The 17,847-nt window shown below is 52.4% G+C and overlaps 2 protein-coding genes across 3 annotated transcripts in view; both read left to right on the top strand.

Moving 5' to 3' along the window:
- The window catches only part of Urad (ureidoimidazoline (2-oxo-4-hydroxy-4-carboxy-5-) decarboxylase), an 11,432-nt gene extending 7,528 nt beyond the window's left edge, over positions 1-3,904 (top strand). Inside the window, exon 2 of the mRNA XM_004631051.2 lies at positions 3,372-3,904. Within this exon, the coding sequence (XP_004631108.1) occupies positions 3,372-3,718 (347 nt within the window). The 3' untranslated portion in view covers positions 3,719-3,904. The remainder of the gene's footprint in view (positions 1-3,371) is intronic.
- Positions 3,905-12,040: 8,136 nt separating this feature from the next.
- On the top strand, positions 12,041-17,725 carry Cdx2 (caudal type homeobox 2). 2 transcript variants are annotated; one of them, XM_004631050.1, is made up of 3 exons: positions 12,041-12,963; positions 16,275-16,420; positions 17,378-17,725. In XM_004631050.1, exons 1-3 carry the CDS (start codon positions 12,414-12,416, stop codon positions 17,639-17,641), a joined length of 960 nt encoding a protein of 319 aa, XP_004631107.1. In that variant the 5' UTR covers positions 12,041-12,413; the 3' UTR covers positions 17,642-17,725. The 2 variants fall into 2 exon arrangements, with proteins under 2 accessions (XP_004631107.1, XP_012370181.1); XM_012514727.1 differs by having other exon boundaries at positions 12,414-12,963; positions 16,275-16,416; positions 17,378-17,525.
- The last annotated feature ends 122 nt before the right edge of the window (positions 17,726-17,847 follow it).

The raw sequence follows: 17,847 nt of genomic DNA, 5'->3' as shown, positions 1-17,847 counted from the left end.
CATCCTGTTCCACAAGGGTTGGCTCTGCTGGGAACAGCTCTACATGCACGGATGGCTGTGCTGTGGTCCCAGCAAATAATACAGCCCACAGCTGTATCACTAGACACAAACCCAGAGGCCTGGGTATTAAGTTCAGAATTTCATGAAAGCCTAAAGAACAAGCAGCACAGAGATACCCTGAGCATCGCTGGGGTACTGGACTAGCTGGGTAGTGCCTGGGCACCACAGGTGGGAGACCCTCAGGATTGGAGGCAGGGAGGTGGCAATGACCTGGCCACAGTCTCCAGCCTCCCACTGGAGTTCTGGTGGCACCAGGAGCATCAGGGCAATGCACCTTCAGCAGGTGAGTGGGAAGGAGTATGCAAGGGTGGGCGAAGGCCCATGGGTAGAGGAGATGGACCCCACCCTGCCCCAGTAGCAAGGAGTCTGTCAGTTCGCCATTGCACACAGGATCTTTGATTGGGTAAGGGAAGATTATTCTCTTCTGTGTTGGCTACCTTTCTCTGCCAACTTCTCCCTGTGCATATTACATTTGTGTGTGTGTGTGTGTGTGTGTGTGTGTGTGTGTGTGTGTTGTTTGGAGCTGAAGAGGGTGTGTGTGTGTGTGTGTGTGTGTGCGCGCGCGCGCGTATGTGTATAAGTTTCAGTTCCTCTTTTTCAGTCAATCCCCCTCCCCCTTGCCACCCGCCCTTTGCTCTGCCTTTTTCTTGGCCTCCTTTCTCTTTCCACCCTCTGTTCCCCTCTGGAGAGTAGAAAACACATGCTCAGTTCTCCTAGGCAAACATTAACCCTAGGTGATGCTTTCAATAGGGGGCATAAATCCTGGGCGAGTGAGAAGGGGGGACCCAGAGCCAGCGGGGCAGGAGGCAGGTCTGGTGTTTCTGGTGGTGCTATTGAGCTGCTCCCAGTTACTCTGGGCTGCAGTGGGCCCTGCAGGGATGGAGACGTGAAGAGGACAAATGCCTGTGTCAGTGTATCCACCAATAACTACCTCCTTGGAAGCTTGGGCTGGTCCTCCAGAGAGTCCTAAGTTGAGGGTTAGAGCCCCTAACTGGGCAAAGGATGAGAGGCTGCTTTGAAACGCTCCATATGTGTAAGGTCACACAAGCAGCTGTCCTGCAGATCTCAGTAGACATGCCAGAGCATGCAGTGCCTCCTTCCCCACAGCCCAACCCTTCCCCCTGCTCCTTGCAGGCCTGGTTGGGTGCTCTGGGATCTGGGTGCTGAATCAGTGCAGCTGCTGACTCTGGACCTAGAGCCAGAGTGGCTCTGCCAGGTAGGGAGGTTAGCACTCACATTTTTGCATCACCTGGACAGGGCTGCATGCAGTGAGTGACAGAGGATTCTCCTGCGCTCTGTGGCCAATGGTAGGGCAGCCATGGTGAGCATTCTAAGGCAGTTATGCTTGAGAGGTGGAATCAGTAGAGGGCACTGTATTTTGAAAACCCCCTAACCTTGCTGGAGTAGCCAAGCCTCCAAAGCCACTGGGGTTTGGAGTTGAGGGTCCAGGTGCAATCATCCGTGGGACCTTAGACTGGTCCTAACCCTGCTTCAGCTGTGCCGGATGAAAACTCTTATGGAGACCTTGCCTCACCCTGTTCTTTCCACCTCCCAAAATGCATTTTCCTGAGTTGAAGACACAATACAAACCATCTTTAATTAGGCAGAAAATACAAAGTTTGAGGAAGAAGTTATACGTTATGTAATTAAAGGATTTAAACTTTTCAGCTTTATTGAGATACAATGTAATAAACGGTTTGGTTTTGTTCTTTTGACTTTAAACCCAGAGGTGTTCTTTCACTGAGCTACAACCCCAGCCTTTTTATTTATTTATTTATTTATTTATTTTTGATACAGGGTCTTGCTTTGCAGTTCAGACCCATAGTGATCCTCCCGTCTCAGCCTCCCTAGGCCTGGGATTACAGGCATGTACCACCATGCAGAGGTTCCAGGGGGCCGAATGGCATGTGGCACTAGGTGGGGTCCTTGCACTTGCCAGGCAGGCGCTTATGCCACCAAGCGATCTTCCCAGCCCTTATTTTATTTTTTGAGACATGTCCTTGATAAATTGCCCAGACTAGCCTGGACCTTGTGATCTTCCTGCCTTCAAGGAACTGGGATTACAGACATACATCAAAACAATTGGCTCAAATGATGCTTTTAATGCTCCCCATTTCCATGAGCCTCAGACCTCTTCGCAGGGCTAAAGGAGGGCTAAAGGAGGGGGCAACTTTTATTGAGACAGATAGAGCCAGGTACTTCCTGTGGTACCTCAGTTCAGTTTAACTGGGTTTACTACAACTAACAATAATGACTGTTTATATTTAGTAGGTAGTAGGCACAAGGACTTTCTCTAATCCTCATAACTACTTAGCAAGTGAGGAACCATCACCCCCTTTTTATTGATAGGCACTCTTTGCTCAGCATATTTTGCTTGAATTCTCCCTTTCCAGAGCTAAGCATATCTGACTAGGGCTCAGCTGCCACCCCACCCTAAGATTACGAATTAGAATCCCAGGCGTCACATCAGAGTTTCCCAATTCTAGCCCTAGGCGGGTTTTTATGAGAAGCATTCTTCCAAGAAAACCTATTTTCTGCTAGCTCTTTGGGATGTATAGTTGGAGAGGGAAATACATTCCTGGTGGGGTGGGTGGTGTTGAGTGCGATTTTCCGAAAAAGAGGACGGCCAGAGGCATTCAAAGAGCTGTGGAATTCCGGTTGGAAATGGGTTTCTTTGCAGTCAATCTGTGAAGTTCTTCGGATGTTAGTTTCCAGAAAACCAGAACTCACACTTAGGGTCACAAAATCTTGGGCATTTATTTGTCAAACCCCATGGATGTTATCCCCAAGGACCCGCCCCACCTCTGCCCCTTCGCTTTTGGAGCAGAACGAAACCCATTCTGGGGCTTTTGCAGGAAGTCTTCAGGCCCTTGCGTCCGGCCCCTTTCAACATCAAAGCCCCCCTGAGAGCAAAGGACTTTGAAAAGATAGGAAAAGTTCAGGCTCCTTATCGCGTCCTTGCTCACCGCCGTGCAAGTCGTAAATTCCGAGCCTCTGCGGCCTCCCTCTGTCCCCTCCGTTCTTCTAGGCTCCAGGTCTCAAAGGACAAAGCTGTCACTCCTTGTCCCGCCCCGATAGGGACAAAATAGCTGGGGACAGAGGGGCACAAGATCTGGGACTTGTTAGAAAGGCGCAGGACGGCCCTCCGCGGCCGGGACAACGCCTGGCACCCGAGAGGGCTCCCCTCCAGCAACCTCCTTCTGGGCGGGGCGGAGCGGGGGCCGGGCTGGGTGCGCTGCTGCGACCCCGCAGAGGGCCCTGCGCGGCGCGGCGACCATGCGTTCCCGACTTGTGTCTGTGCTTCTCTGCAGGCCAAGAGGGCATCCTGCGCTGCCACCCGGACCTGGCCGGCCGTGAGGGGCAGCAGGGCGGGCTCACCTCCGAATCTCAGCGGGAGCAGAGCGGCGCGGGCCTGACGAGCCTGGGCGCAGAAGAGCGGCACAAGCTGGCCGAGCTCAACGCCGAGTACCGCGCGCGCTTCGGCTTTCCGTTCGTGCTAGCCGTGCGCCTCAGTGACCCGGCGGCGGTGCCCCGAGAGCTGGCGCGCCGGTTGCGCTGCACGCCCGCGCAGGAGCTGCGCACCGCCCTGGGCGAGGTGAAGAAGATCTGCCATCTGCGCCTAGCCGACCTCCTCAACGCCGACCCCGCCCGGCTCTAGCCCGACCGCGGCCTGGGAGCCCCGACGCCCGGCGGGATGCGAGAGGGCAGTGATCCGGGCTGCGGATCCCGTGCGGGAGTCTGACTTGGGCTTGGATCATCGTCCGTGCACACGCACAAAGGAAGGCGAGAAATGAACAATCGTACCAGCAACGAGCCCCTTTGTTCATCTACCCACCCGCGCACGATCTGTCAAAATACATAGTTAAGTGCTTTGTCGCGATTTATCCAGCTCATTGCTTTGATTCTCGCTTTGTCGCTTGCGGACACTACCCGTCCCGTGGATTCCAAAGCATGCGTCCAAATCTTAAACCCCCACCCCCATCGCCCGTTAACCTCTAGCCCCAAAGCAGCAAAGCAGGGATGGAAGTGGGATCTTTAGTCCCACTGCAGTTCGTCTGCTGGCTTGTTTGTTTTTCTTCTCCCTCTCATTTGCAACACCTGACTTTTATGTGCCAGCGGAAGCGACTTTCTCGGCGTCTGCGGAAGCTGGAGCTAGCAAAGCAAAGAGCTGGCCTAGGTCGGGCGCGCTTGGGAGAGGCCGAGAAGAGGAGAGCGGGGGGCCAGGGCAAGCTTCGCCAAGGGTCCACTAAGGAAGGCACCCCGTGGTGACGGGCGGAGTAGCTGCAGTTTGGGGAGGAGTGGTGTCTCCAAGCTGCACGGGCCAGGAGAGGTGGGCTCCTTGCCTCGCAGAGGTTGGCCCTAGGAGTGGCAGGGATTGTCTCCAAAAATTATTTTAAAAAGAATAATACTCATTGGGCAGAACTAGAGGTTGTGGACCGGGAGATGAAGGGAGTACCCCTGTTGTGCTGATGAAATGGAGGGCAATCTGTGCCTGCAGAAATCCTTGCCCAGACAGCAGGCCGGCTTTGGGAGCTCGCCATCCTGGGGTCCAGAGGAGAGTCCATGGAGTAGCTCCCTGCATCAGCGATGAGAATGACCACTGGGAAAAGAGCGAAGCACCATTCAGGAAGAGCGTTCTTAACCCTATCCCTATCCCTATCCCTATCCCTATCCCTATCCCTATCCCGATTCCTATTCCTATTCTGTGCAAAAGCAAAACAAACCCCAGGACATACTGTTACTTAGACTTTTCCTGGTGAAGGAGAAATGAACCATCCATGTCTTTCCTAAAGCTGGGAATGAAGGTAGAGTTGACCCTTTCAGAAACAAGGATTTCCATTAGTGTTCAGTCTTATTCCTGGCTACCTATTGCAGCAAAACAACAACAAACAAAAACAAACAGAAAAGCAAAAGCCACACCAAGCCAAACCCAAAACTCCTCTTTTCTTAAATAGCTGCTGGTGGGGGCCTGGGAGATGGCTCAGTAGAATAAACGCTTGCCTGGCAGGCATAAAGGCCTGAGTTCGATTCCCGGTTCCACCAAAAAAAGAAAGAAAGAAAGAAAAAGAGTTGCCAGTGATACTCTTGGTTCTGAGGCTGATGGGTCACAGTAATCAATCCCTCTTGGAGCAATAGGAATTTTAGTGAAGGAACCTCTGTCTTCTTTGCCCATCTCATAGGTGCTTCCTGCTGGAAGTAAGAGTGCCAGCTGTTGGTACTAGTGATAGGGAGGCTGCCACCAGCGCCCAAGGCCTTAGGCGCCTCTGGGTGGAGGAGTACCAGGTGCACTGGGGGAGGGCAAACAGGAACTCCTGGACTTAGTTCCAGTAATGTGGGCCCCAGGCAGTGGTGTTGAGCCCTAGGCCTGCGGCTAGACGCCCACCAATCAGGGGGATTTCCTGACACACAGGAGCACCTGCTTCTGTTTTTTTTTTTTTTTTTGCGGTACTGGGGATTGAACTCAGTTCCTTGCACTTGCCAGGCAAGTGCTTATTGTACTGAGCCATCTTCCCGGCCCTACCTCCTTCTTGATAAAGAGATTATTTTTTGGTCTTGGACTCATACCACAGGGGAACCTAGGCCAAATAACCCACTAGTATTGAAAGCACTCTGTCCAGACATGGGTTGACTCCAACGAATTGATTAATGGGCCCTAAAATGCAGGGTCCTGGCTCTTTAGGTAAGATAAATGTGTTCAACGTAAGATGCAAGGAATTTACTAGGGCAGGATTCCCCACGCTACTTGTAGCTGGAGTTTAGATGCGATCAGGGCCTCTCCCGCACGTCCAGGGTGTCTCCAGTTACGAAAGTACATTTCGGTGGTTCAAAGTGTGTCGGGGAAATTGTTTATTCCAGGGTGGGGGAAGAGTTCAGAGGGGACAGTCGCTGGCTCTTGCAGGCGTTGGGGGTGACAGGCTGGAGAGTGGGGTGGAGGACACCTATTCCGAAGTCGCCGGACCACCAGAAGCTGCATGTGGGAGGCTGGACCTGGGACATGGTCACCTGAATGATTGCTGCGGCAAAGCCATGGACGGGTTCCTACTGTCCACTTAAGGCAGAAAGCGTGGAGGTCGCTGCCGTTTCTCTCAACGCACAGGCTACGTGTGGCTGCCCAGGTATGGCAGAGCCATGTCTTGGGCCACATTTGCCCCAGTGACACACTAGGCTTCTGTGGCCCTTCACCTGGAGCACACACTTTCCTGCTTCTGCCCTCTGCTGCGCTGGATGCGGGACACAAACCCGGACCGCAGGCACGGAGACAGCAGACTAGTTCTCCAGCGCGCCTAGCAAAACTCAGAGGCCACGGAAGGGACCAGTGCTGCTTCCAGGAGAATAATTAGTATTTTATTGATTAATTCGTTGAAAAAATTAATGTAAAGTGAAAACTGCAGTGGCAATGCTACTGACTTGGAAGGCAAAAAACTGAGTTTGATTTCCATAAACCGTCATCTGGCCATGCATATACACTTTAAGGAGGTGAGGGATGGTGTCACCGATTTTCAAGTCATTTTGAAATATTCGAGCCAATCCAGCGAAAGTGCACATAGCCCAGTGGAGCATAGTTCAGGGCAGGCATCCTGGAGCCAAATTCGCTCACCTATGGAACTGGGAAATTAAATGGAGCCTTTTAAAGAAACTATCCAGAAAGGTAGACTTTTTGGTCCGTGTGCCCCAAAGGGATCCACAGACACTATGTGGGAAGCAAAAACAGGAAAAAGGGCAGCACTGAGGGCCGGTAAAACAATTTTACCTGCAACTTTTACTCCTTATAACCAGACCCATTTCCTGAGATCAGCCTGAGAATACCGGTTCTGATTCAAAAATGGAGAAGAGTTCTTTGCAAAAAGTGTTAAGGCAAAAATAGGTGGAGATCTTCTCTGTCACTTGGAGAAAAATCTAGGGTGGAACTTATGGAAAATTTACCACTCAATAAAATAATAAACTGCAGTTAGCGCATGCCTGTGAAAGAGAAATAAAGAGTACTGGGAAAGCGGTCAGTATTGTAACAATTGCAGAACCTTGTTCTGGTTGTTCTGGTACTCTTTGGTGTAGGGGTGGGGAGTTATAATTCCTTGAATCATGCTTGTTGGTTCTGTGTTGGGATGTGTTTCCAGGTGGCACCAACAGGTATAGTAATGATTAACATCTGTATGGACTACTGCAGGCTGCAATGAATGCTCATATAGAGACCTGAACAGCTCACTGTGCAGCTTAAGGAAAATCGTCTAACCTTTCTGGGCCTCAGAGTCTCCTGTTTAAAGTATGTAGACCCCTGATTCCCTTGTAGGGAAAGCAGCTTGTCAAGTGGACACAGTGAATTAGGAGAGTGAAACATTTTTCTGAACTGCTTCCCTGGCCGGCCACGCACAGCTTAGTTATCCCATAGGGCTTCCTGGGAACATATTTTCATACGACACACAAAGGTCATTGTGGTCATGAGACAATGATGAGTGAACAAATGTTAATTGAGGGTCTCCATGCCAAGCCACGTGGGTAGCATTTGACCAGCCCAGGGAGTCTGCAGCGTCTAACATTAGTGAGCTTCTCTGGTGGTAGAAGCCCCAGCTCCCATGAGGGTACCAGTGTTGTCAGTCCTCTCTACTCTTAAGTCTTTTCTGTCTCTCTCTCTAAGTCGATCTCTCCCTGTCTCTGATTCCCCACAGAATTTAAATCACTTTCTGTGCTCAGAATTACACAATGAGTACATAGACCCTCATTTCAGAGCAAAGAAAATGGGCAACTACTATTTATTTGCATAACTTTAACTCAGTGAATAAAACTAGATATCTGTGTTCAAATACTACCCCTTCTCCCAAGTCTCTATTTTATTTATTTATTTATTTATTTATTTATTTAATTTCCCTGGCTGAGAGTATATTTCAGATAGGTGAGCAGAAAAATCTCTGCCTGGTCTGGCCTGGGTCAGGAAGCTCGATGGTACTCCCTCTTGGGCAGAGGGAATCAGTGGGATCCTTTTCCAGGCCCCTCCAATCCAGCTCTGTAAGGCAAAACTCTTGCTCACAGTGACCTCCCATGGATTCAGGGACTTTGCTTAGGTAGAAAGGATAACACACACAGTGTGCTGGGGAGGAAAATGTTCTTCACTGGATGAGGACACATCTAGATGAGGTCCCATCTGCTCTGGTGAATGCAGCCCAGGCAGCTGTGGGCAGCTGCGGCCCCTCCTTGCTGCTTGGGATAACATGATGGTTTCCATTGTGGCCTGATGAGACTGGACAGGTGGCGGACTCTGGGGAGGCTCTACAGAAAGGATGCTCTTATTGATCTCCTTCCCAGAGATATTAGTGGAGTAGACTGTGGCAGGCCAGGGTGGGGTTGCTGAGGTCAGACCATCCATTATTGAGTCTTTCTTTGTGTGAGTCGATTGTTGATGGAGTGCAATGGCTGAAAGACTCCCTAAGCTTGGAATTGAGTAGAGGCTGCAGTTTCCCCCCCAACATTATGGACTGAGAACATGAATAATTTCACTAGGAAACCTTTTTTTCCCCCATCCCCTTTTCACTCTTCCTTCATTGCCCTGTTGTCCTGGGAATTGAGTCCAGTACAATAAGGGTTGCCAGCATGGGGGAGAAGAGGGGTTATGGATATGCTGTGTCTTATTTTTTATTTTTTATTTTTTTTATCTGAAAGGGATTCACAAAGTAGACTTTCATGCTAAGGTAGGTAGAGACAGTCTACCCTATCTGGGTCACATGGATCACCGGGCTCCTCAGTTCTGGAGCCAAAAATATCAGGAAGATCTGGGGTGTCCCTAGCAGCTGCAAACATTGGGGACCTTTGAGCAGGGAGGGAGCCGAGTCAATGATCTGTGGATTTAAGGAGTGTCTCATCTGCCTAGTGGAGCAGTCCGCCCCTTCCGGCAGTCTCCTGCTCCCCACCCCCCTCTGGAGCCCAAGCCTGGGCCACCAGCTGAGATCCTGCAGGCTGGGACCCTCTCTGAAGAATGTGGAATGGCCTCTGCGCAGTAACAAAGAGAAGTCCCTTTGATAACCTGGTTGGGTCCGCCCTGGCCTCTTCTGTTCCTTTATTTACCTGGATCTCTCTTTCTGCCTTCTCCTCCCCTGAAAAGTCAGCTGCAGTTTCAGCCCCAGTCCAATTCCAGCTCCAAGCTTCCCAAACAAGTTTGCCTCCCCTAGAGCAATTTGCTGCAGGCTCTCCTGGTCCCTACTTTGGCAGTTGAGGAGTACAGGATGGAAAGGAGCTTTTGGCAGGAAGGGTTAGAGGTGCCCAAACCAGGTGCTTCCTGGGTTAGGTCAAAGTGTCTAAGAAGCTGACAAGCACTTTTGGCTCAGGACTATGAAAACCGTGTGTGGCATGATACAGGAGGCTCTGTGTCCTGCAATGGCCACAGACTAGCACCCAGAGGCTGGAGAAACTGCCTCAACAGAGAACAGGCCTCCAGAAGACAGGCAAGGGCCACGGGACTGCAGAACTGCCTACCGGTTAGGGATGTCTGGGTAAAAAGACTCTCAGACTCTTTTGCTACTGTCAACAAAAATCTGAATTGTTCCCACAACTCTGTTCATTTGTGGGACCCCTCTTGGCTGAAAAGGACCCAGTACACTGAGAAGGACACTCATTCTGAAGAGTTTGTCCAAGAATGTAATATCCTGGCTCCTTTCCCCTCAACAATTAGCCCCGACCCCAGGACTACTGCTGGGTTCTGCTCCTGCCATTGAAGCCCATCTCTGCAGTGAAGGAAACCAACTGGATTTCACAGTTGGTCCCTTTCTTGAGTTCAGGCACCCCAAGTGAATCTCAGGCTTCCTCGTGGCTCAGCCAGTTCTGGGCCCCCATTTGACCAAAGCAGTTGGGTGCTCAGACTAGAGTCTCTTCTCCAGAGCCAGCATAGAAACACAGCTGGAAAATGGGGACAATTATCCAGGGCTGACAGTGGGACCATAAAATCTCAGGAAGTGGCCACCACAGGGCTGAGGGAATGGTTGTCCCTAATAAAGTGATTGTTCCAAAGAATGCCAGCATTCTGAAGATACAGGCTTGAGCCTTAGATGGGCTGTCAGAGCGCCAGTTTGGGAGGGGGTTGTGAGGGACTGAAAAGGGGATCGTGTCTCCAGGAAGAGGAGGGAGACTTGCTAGATCAAAAGTCTGTAGTGCCTACCACTTACCCTCCCACAATTCCTGCCCATTCGGCCCTTCCCTCAATGATCGGTGCTAAGTAATGGGCTTTGCAGTTTACTTACAGTTTTGCTTCTTGGGAAATGAGCTGGCACTCAGCTGTCCCTGCCAAGTCCCTGGAGGTATATTTAGGAAGACCAGCTGGGGTCTCAAGTCTTTTGGGTGTGCAGCCACTGACACCTCCAGTTTTAACCCTTTTCCACGGCTCTTTGCTACCATACTTGGAGTGCTTTCATCTGTTTACGCTATACAGGTTAGTTGCTGTCACCTACAAAATTAAGAGGTACCAATACCAGCTTAATTCCCGATCATAGGAGATTTTTGGATCAAAGGAGATAAAGGACACTGAAAAGTACTCCAGAGATGAGAAGATGAAGAGAACGGTGACAAATGCCATGAGGAATGCTTGACAAGGAGAAGGGACACATTCACTTCTCCTCAGGTTCCAAGCCTGATGGGTGTCCTGGAGTCAGTTTTATTTTAATTTTTTGCAGAACCGGGGATTGAACTCAGGCCCTTGTGCTTGGCAGGCAAGCACTTATTCTACTGAGCCATCTCCCAGGCTCCTGTTCTATAGTCAGGATGCCCAGCTCACAGGAGTCTGGCAGCACTGACTGGTTCTCCGAAAGGAGTCAAATGGTGTCTACTGGCCGCACCCCAGGGTTGGCGAAAAGGAGATAATTCCCCCCCCCAAGCCACATCTAGCTGCCTCTGGACTTCTGTCTGGGTAGTTCCTAATCCTGGCTGCACAGCTCCAGACCCAGTGGCCCCTAAGTCCCTTGACCACATAGCTCCAAAACCTAAGAGATCCTTTCTTAGCCTTTGCCTGTTTAAAGCTGTTCACCGGCAATAACTAATAATGGTCATGTGTTTTCTTCACATTCCTTGAAGATGGAAAGGAAATTTTGTTGGAGTGTGTTTTACTTTGCAAAGAGGGTAGCATTTTTAAAACAGAGGTTCTACATAAGACATAATTACCTAGGCATTAGCAAAACTTCTAGTCTCCTTTTTCTTGATATGACTGCCCATTTGAGTAGAATAACCCTGCTAGTGTAATGTGCTGAATTTTCCCAATGTGAACACTCAGAGCAGCCAGCACTTTGCTCAAGAGATGCAAAGTTGCTGGCACCGTGGCCATCCCCTCCACTCAGGGGATCACTAGCCAGACTCTGCCATAGGCCGGCCAGTGTTTAGTTAAGATGTTTGGTTCTTGGCTGAACATTTAAAAAATGAATTGCTTTAATTTAACTCAAATCCCAAATGTAAGATGAATTTGTAGATGCATCTGGAAGCCAGGGTCAATTTATCTTCTGCAGAAGGCGAGTGATTTCCTTGGGCAAGAAAATAAATCAGCGGTGACAGTGGTGACAGTTGTTAGGGGTGGCAGTCCTCCAGACCAGGAACATGGAGAGATACAGCCCTTCTCTTAGCGCTCTGCTCCTCACCTCTGTCGTTGGTCAGAAATGTTCCCATCAAAGCAACAGCTTTCTTTTTCCTTTCTCTTTGGGGACCAGAGTTTCCTTACCACCCCCTTTCCAGTGAAGGCATAAAGACAGCTCCAGTCTCTAACCCCAGATTCCCACCAAGATAGCTCTTTCTCTCCCCAGGCTCTTGCAAGTTTCTTTATTTCATTCTTTGAACCTGTGATTGGAGGTTAAAGTGCAGCAGGTTGGAAGGAGGAAGCTCCTAACAATAAAGGCTTGAATATTTAGCTGTGATCAGGTCGCTGCCCTAACCCAAGGTCCCCCCCCCACCTTATCTTTTAAAATGCAAATCGTGTTTTGGGGGGGCCAAGCGCTGAGTGTGCGCAGCGCCTCGACGTCTCCAGCCATTGGTGTCTGTGTCATTACTAATAGAGTCTTGTAAACACTCGTTAATCACCTAAGGCCGCCGGCCGGGTATCCGCACGCCAGCCTGTGGCGGGTCTTCCCCGCCTCTTTAGCCTAGTGGGAAGGAGGTGGGAGGAAAGAAGGAAGAAAAAGAGGGAGGGAGGAGGCTGGCCAGTGGGAGGCACCGCCTAGGAGGCAGAAGCGCCGAGAGGAGCCAGCGGAGCCGCGGAGCACCGCGCGCCAGGGCGCAGCTACCCGCCGATCCTTGCACACTCGCATCCCTTCCCGTCACGTCCACTCCCCAGCCAGCCTCCAGCGTCCGTCCCTAGGCAGCATGGTGAGGTCTGCTCTCGGTCCCTCGCCACCATGTACGTGAGCTATCTCTTGGACAAGGACGTGAGCATGTATCCCAGCTCCGTGCGCCACTCTGGCAGCCTCAACCTGGCGCCGCAGAACTTCGTCAGCCCCCCGCAGTACCCGGACTACGGCGGGTACCACGTGGCAGCCGCAGCGGCAGCGGCCGCGAACTTGGACAGCGCTCAGTCCCCGGGCCCGTCCTGGCCCTCCGCGTACGGCGCCCCGCTCCGAGAGGACTGGAATGGCTATGCGCCTGGGGGCGCAGCCGCGGCTAATGCAGTGGCCCACGGCCTCAACGGGGGCTCCCCGGCCGCTGCTATGGGCTACAGTAGCCCCGCCGAGTACCACCCGCACCACCATCCGCACCACCATCCGCACCACCACCCACACCACCCGGCTGCCGCACCGTCCTGCGCCTCGGGGCTGCTGCAGACGCTCAACCCTGGCCCTCCTGGGCCCGCCGCCACGGCTGCCGCCGAACAGCTGTCCCCCAGCGGCCAGAGGCGGAACCTGTGCGAGTGGATGCGGAAGCCCGCGCAGCCGTCCCTGGGAAGCCAAGGTAAACCGCGCCGGCGCCCGCGCCCCGCGGGAAGGCTGGGGAAGGCGCTGGCCGCGCGTCCTGGGCTCACCCGGCACCGCAGCTGCCTGGAGCTCAGAGCCGAGAGGGCGTGGCGATGAGCCGAGCTCCGGGGCTCTGGCTTCTCTGGGTTTCCCCGGTCTTCCCTTGGCTGCTGCTCCTAGGAGTGAATGTTTGGGAGCACAGGCGCAGAGTAGGGTAGAGAAAAGGCTTCCTTCTCCCACCAGTTCTCACAGCCTTGAGCCGCCTGCGGGAAGCTCTCGGAATGGCTTGCGTCTCTGTCGGTCCGGGAGCTCTGTCGTGTCCTCTCTACTGCTGCGGCCTGAGCCCCTTGAGCAGCTCCTCACCGCAGAAGAGAGGGAGGCTCGGACTCCCCTGGGCGGCGTCGGCATCATTTCTACCTGAGCTGTCTTCCGAGGCACCGCAAAGGAGAGGTGCCCGGGGGAGTCGGGGGGCGGCAAGCCTCCCCTTGGGGCCAGGATTGGTGTTCGGGACAGTTCAGGGGCTTGGACCTACAGGGAACGGATTGAGGACGCTGCTGTGGCAGCGAAGGTGCTGACCACAGGCGCTCAGGGGAAGGGGGCACGCCCGGGTCCCTGTATCTTTGATCTGCTAAGGGGCTATTCCGGGTGAAAGCTGGAAGGCCGTGGCCAAAAAAGGCGCTAGGAGAAGGGGAGGAACCTGGTGCGGGTTCAGCCTCGGCACCAGACGGGTAGCTTCCGAAACTTTCCTGTGAAGAGTGAGTGCGCTTGTGTTCTAGACTGGGAATGTTCTTGCAAAGACCCTAACTTTGCCGGGCTATGGGACTCTGGCTCTAGGACCCCTTCTGCTGTGTATTTAGTTAGGTGGAAAGAAAGTGAAAATAGGTACGGTGGGAGTCCTGCTGGCGTCTAGGTTATGTTCGATAAGTCTTTCCCCGGCCCTCGGTGCTTCCACTGCCCTTGCTTAGCTGATCCAGTTGGGCCGCTTGCACGTTATGGCCCCTTTGCAGAGGTTTATAGCCAATTACTGTCGTATAAATCAGCGCGTCCGATAGGGGCTGTCTCTGGACACTGGCTTCTGCCACGTTGCGCACATTCTGGGTTCGTACAGGCGGGAAATGAGCCGGGGAAGAAGCCCACAAATCACCATCGGTGATCTTTCCCCGCGTGTGGGCTTTCCCCGCAGACAGGAACCCTGGTCCTAACAGGCAGCGCCCCAGACCTGAGCTCCCACAAACCACCCCACTGAGCTTGCCTGGGACAGTTCAAGGGATTGGACCTACAGCGTAGTTGGCTGGGATCAACGCCTAAAGGAAGACTTTTCCGGTCGGGCAGAGTGGTTGCCGGCTTAGGACTGTGGTGGTAGTGATGGTGTGTGTGTGTGTGTGTGTGTGTGTGTGTGTGTGTGTGTGTACCCCAGGCCGCGGGGTCAGCAGATGAGAGGCCGCTGTGATGTCCCGCGACAAGGTGGCAAGGCCGCAGTAGGCGCCGGGCGCCCTTGTGATGTTAATGTAGGGAGGCCGCGGCCCGGCCGGGAGCCGGCTCCTCTGCGGAGCGTCATCTGTCAGGGGGTGGAGGGGTGGGGGTACCAGGCCCGCGGGCTTTGATATACACCTTCCCAGCCCTGCCATTGTCTCCTTTAGGGCCCGGAAAGAGGGTGGTGACTTTCGCAGTCAATAATGAATTCTGACAAGTCCCTCTCATCCCTCCCTTCTTTCAGCCCGGCTCCTTGATTCCCAGGGGGTGCGGGGCGCCTACAAGGCCCTTGGGGTGCAGAACGCAGAGTGCAACTGGTCCTGGTCACCGAGTTCCGGGGCCTGTTGGGGACATTGAAAGGGCAGAACCCGAGCAAAGGCCACTGTGAGGCACCCCAAGCGAGTCTAGCTCCTGGGATGCTGGCTGGGAGAACTGCCCAGTGCCCACTGCCAGGCCTAGGACTTGTTCCGCTTGAGGCCCAAAGAGTGGTACCCTATCGTGGGACCCGGTCTGATTGCGTCCTCCTCTCTGCACACCGCGCACAAAACTGGAATCCAAGCAGCCCGAGCTCGGACGCGCTCCCCTCGGGAAAGCTCTCAAGGGCCCCTTCGATCCCTTTACTTTCCGGGCCGGCGCAGGTCGGGCCACAGCTCCATTCAAATGCGCCTGCCGGGCGGTGTTTATGTTAACACGCCTGGCGGGAGGGGGATGAAAGCCCGGCCGCCATTTGCTCAGTAGTGGTAATTCAAACAAAATGCGGTTGTTATTAAGGCATTGAATGGGCTTTTCTTTGATAAGATCGCCTTGTCCTGCATTGTTTGCGGCTGTGTTCCCCTTTCAGTGGCTGGGGGACCTCCCTCTGATCCTGCCAGTGTCTTCCCAGGGCGCTTTTGTTATGGTTTGCAAAGGGTTTTACCTGAACAAAGTCAGCCCGCCAGGCATTAAACACCTCCAAGCAACTCCCAGACCCTTTAGATCTTCCTGAAGGAGTGGGCACCAGGAGATTGAACCTGGTCAGCCAGGAGACCACCCTGACCTGGGCCCGAGTCCAAGAGAAAGCTCCTGGAGGAGGGGCTCTCTACCAAGATCTGACCAGGCTGTGACCAGGCTCCAGCTTGCTCCAACAGCAGCGACACTCTTTGTCAAGCCCCTTCAGTAAAACAATCAATCCAGGATTTAATGTGTTGACTTAATCCAGCGATTATAGATTACTGGTCAGGAAAGCTCTGGCAGGGTTTGCACTGGGAATAAGTGGGGGATTAAAAAGAAAAAGTTCCCCAGGCCGACCTGGTTGGCCAGGAACGAAGTGCCCCAACAGGAGAGATTTTCCCCTGCCAGCAGAAGTTATCCAGGAGCAAGCTCAGGCTTCTTCACACCGAGCCCAAAGCATCTGGGCTGATTCTGGTCGCTTGGTAATGCTCAGCACAGCGCACAGCCCCAGCTGTTTTGACGGTGAACTGCTATACTGGCTGGCCTGATACCTGCCGTTCCACCTGCCCCCTTCCATGTGATGCTAAATATATTCCAGTACAGTGCTATGATTGGGTTTCCAAAAGGGCAGCCTGGATTCTGATGTCTTCTGTGTATGAGATTTTAGCTTTAATTTTTACAAACAACTTAACCCCAAGGTTATTGTAGCTGCCACCACTACTTCCCACTCTCCCACTCTCCCAGAATTGGGGGTAGGCCTGTCAGACCTGGCAGGAGCCAGCCAAACTCTGGCCCCCCGGGGTGCTGGAGGAAGAGAAATGGATCCTGGGTTAGGGAGGTTTGTCATTACCTATGACTGATGGGTTGCCTTGTGGCTCTCAGCCCTAACTTTTCCTTCCTCCACAGTGAAAACAAGGACGAAAGACAAATACCGAGTCGTGTACACTGACCACCAGCGGCTGGAGCTGGAGAAGGAGTTTCACTACAGTCGCTACATCACCATCCGGAGGAAGGCCGAGTTGGCTGCCACGCTGGGGCTCTCAGAGAGGCAGGTGGGAACTGTCTTCTCCCAAGGCCCTGATCAGGAGGGGAGAGTGGGCAGATACAGGGCAACCAGAACATTTACCTTTTGAAGACCTTTTATGAAGGTTTTATTCTACTTAGTGTTATCTTCCTGTCATTGAAAGTTTTTTGTATATTGAGGGGCCTAGAAGGTACAAGAAAAATTCAGGTGTTACTTTGGTGCAGAATTCTATTTGGAGGGTTGGGGACATAGTTCAGCGGCGTAAGTGCCTGCCAGGCCAGCCCAAGGTTGAGTTCAATCCTCAGTACTGAAAGAATTCCATTTGGGTCCATAGACACTTACCCTTATTCACTGAGTTCCCAGGATTAGGAAAACTTAAAACAGAAGGTGTAGCCTCCGCTCAGAAAAACAGGAAGTGTGGCCAGGCACTAGGGAACAGAACTCTAATCCTAGCACCTCTGTAAACTGAGGCAGGTGGATTGATCACCAGGGCAAGTTAGCCAGACCCTCAAAGTAAAATTTGAAGAGTATTGGAGACGTAGCTGGGTCTTGTACAGCATGTGTGAGGCCCTGGCCAGGAAGCTGCACATTAAATTTCATTTTCAACTTCAAGGTGAAAAATATTACATTTCAGTTTAGCTGTGAGGGGCCAAAGGTTGCGAAGTGAAGTTCTCTCAGCTCTGGCCTCTCCCTGCCTGGGCAGGAAGAATTGGAGGCTGGCCTATTTTCTTTGTCTCTGAGACTATAATTTCCCAATAAGCTATTTTCTTTGTCTCTGAGACTATACTTTCCCAATAAGCTCAGGAGGCTGAGCTGGGTATGTGAACAGCTTCTGCCCTAGGCTGTTTCTGAGTATCCAAGGAAAGCGTCTAACCAATTTCCTGGTCCTTTCACTGCAAAAGAAGATATTGGTGACAATGCTGGAAACACTTCTGCTTTTCACATCTTCACCATCTCCTGTTTTGTCCCACCGTTCTATTTCTAGGTTAAAATCTGGTTTCAGAACCGCAGAGCCAAGGAAAGAAAAATCAACAAGAAGAAAATGCAGCAGCAGCAGCAACAGCAGCAGCAGCAGCAGCCGCCTCCTCCTCCACCTCCACCGCAACCTCCCCAGCAGCAGCCAGGACCTCTGAGAAGTATCCCAGAACCCTTGAGTCCTGTGTCTTCCCTGCAAGGCTCAGTGCCTGGCTCTGTTCCTGGGGTTTTGGGGCCTACTGGGGGTGTGTTAAATCCCACTGTCACCCAGTGACTCCCATGGTCTGCAGCCACAGCAGAGCAATTCTAGGCTAAGCCACGAGAAGCATGGATTTTGCTACCATCTTTGGAGGAGACCCCTGACCTGTTCACAAGCATCTGGCTTACAGGAAAAATGGGGATCAGGAGTGAGAACAAGTGGGGTCTACGGCCTCATGGACGATATCCAGGGATTTTTTTTTTTTTTTTTTTTTTTTTTTT

This window comes from Octodon degus, unplaced genomic scaffold, assembly GCF_000260255.1.
Source record: "Octodon degus isolate 3935 unplaced genomic scaffold, OctDeg1.0 scaffold00038, whole genome shotgun sequence".
NCBI lineage: Eukaryota > Metazoa > Chordata > Mammalia > Rodentia > Octodontidae > Octodon > Octodon degus.
This window is presented reverse-complemented; position numbering and strand designations above follow the sequence as displayed.

Excerpts from the sequence above, each read along its gene's own strand:
- Cdx2 (XM_004631050.1), top strand. The coding sequence starts at position 12,414 with ATGTACGTGAGCTATCTCTTGGACAAGGACGTGAGCATGTATCCCAGC. Across the intron at positions 12,964-16,274 it reads GCCGTCCCTGGGAAGCCAAG|TGAAAACAAGGACGAAAGAC; the intron begins GTAAACCGCGCC and ends CTTCCTCCACAG. Across the intron at positions 16,421-17,377 it reads TGGGGCTCTCAGAGAGGCAG|GTTAAAATCTGGTTTCAGAA; the intron begins GTGGGAACTGTC and ends TTCTATTTCTAG.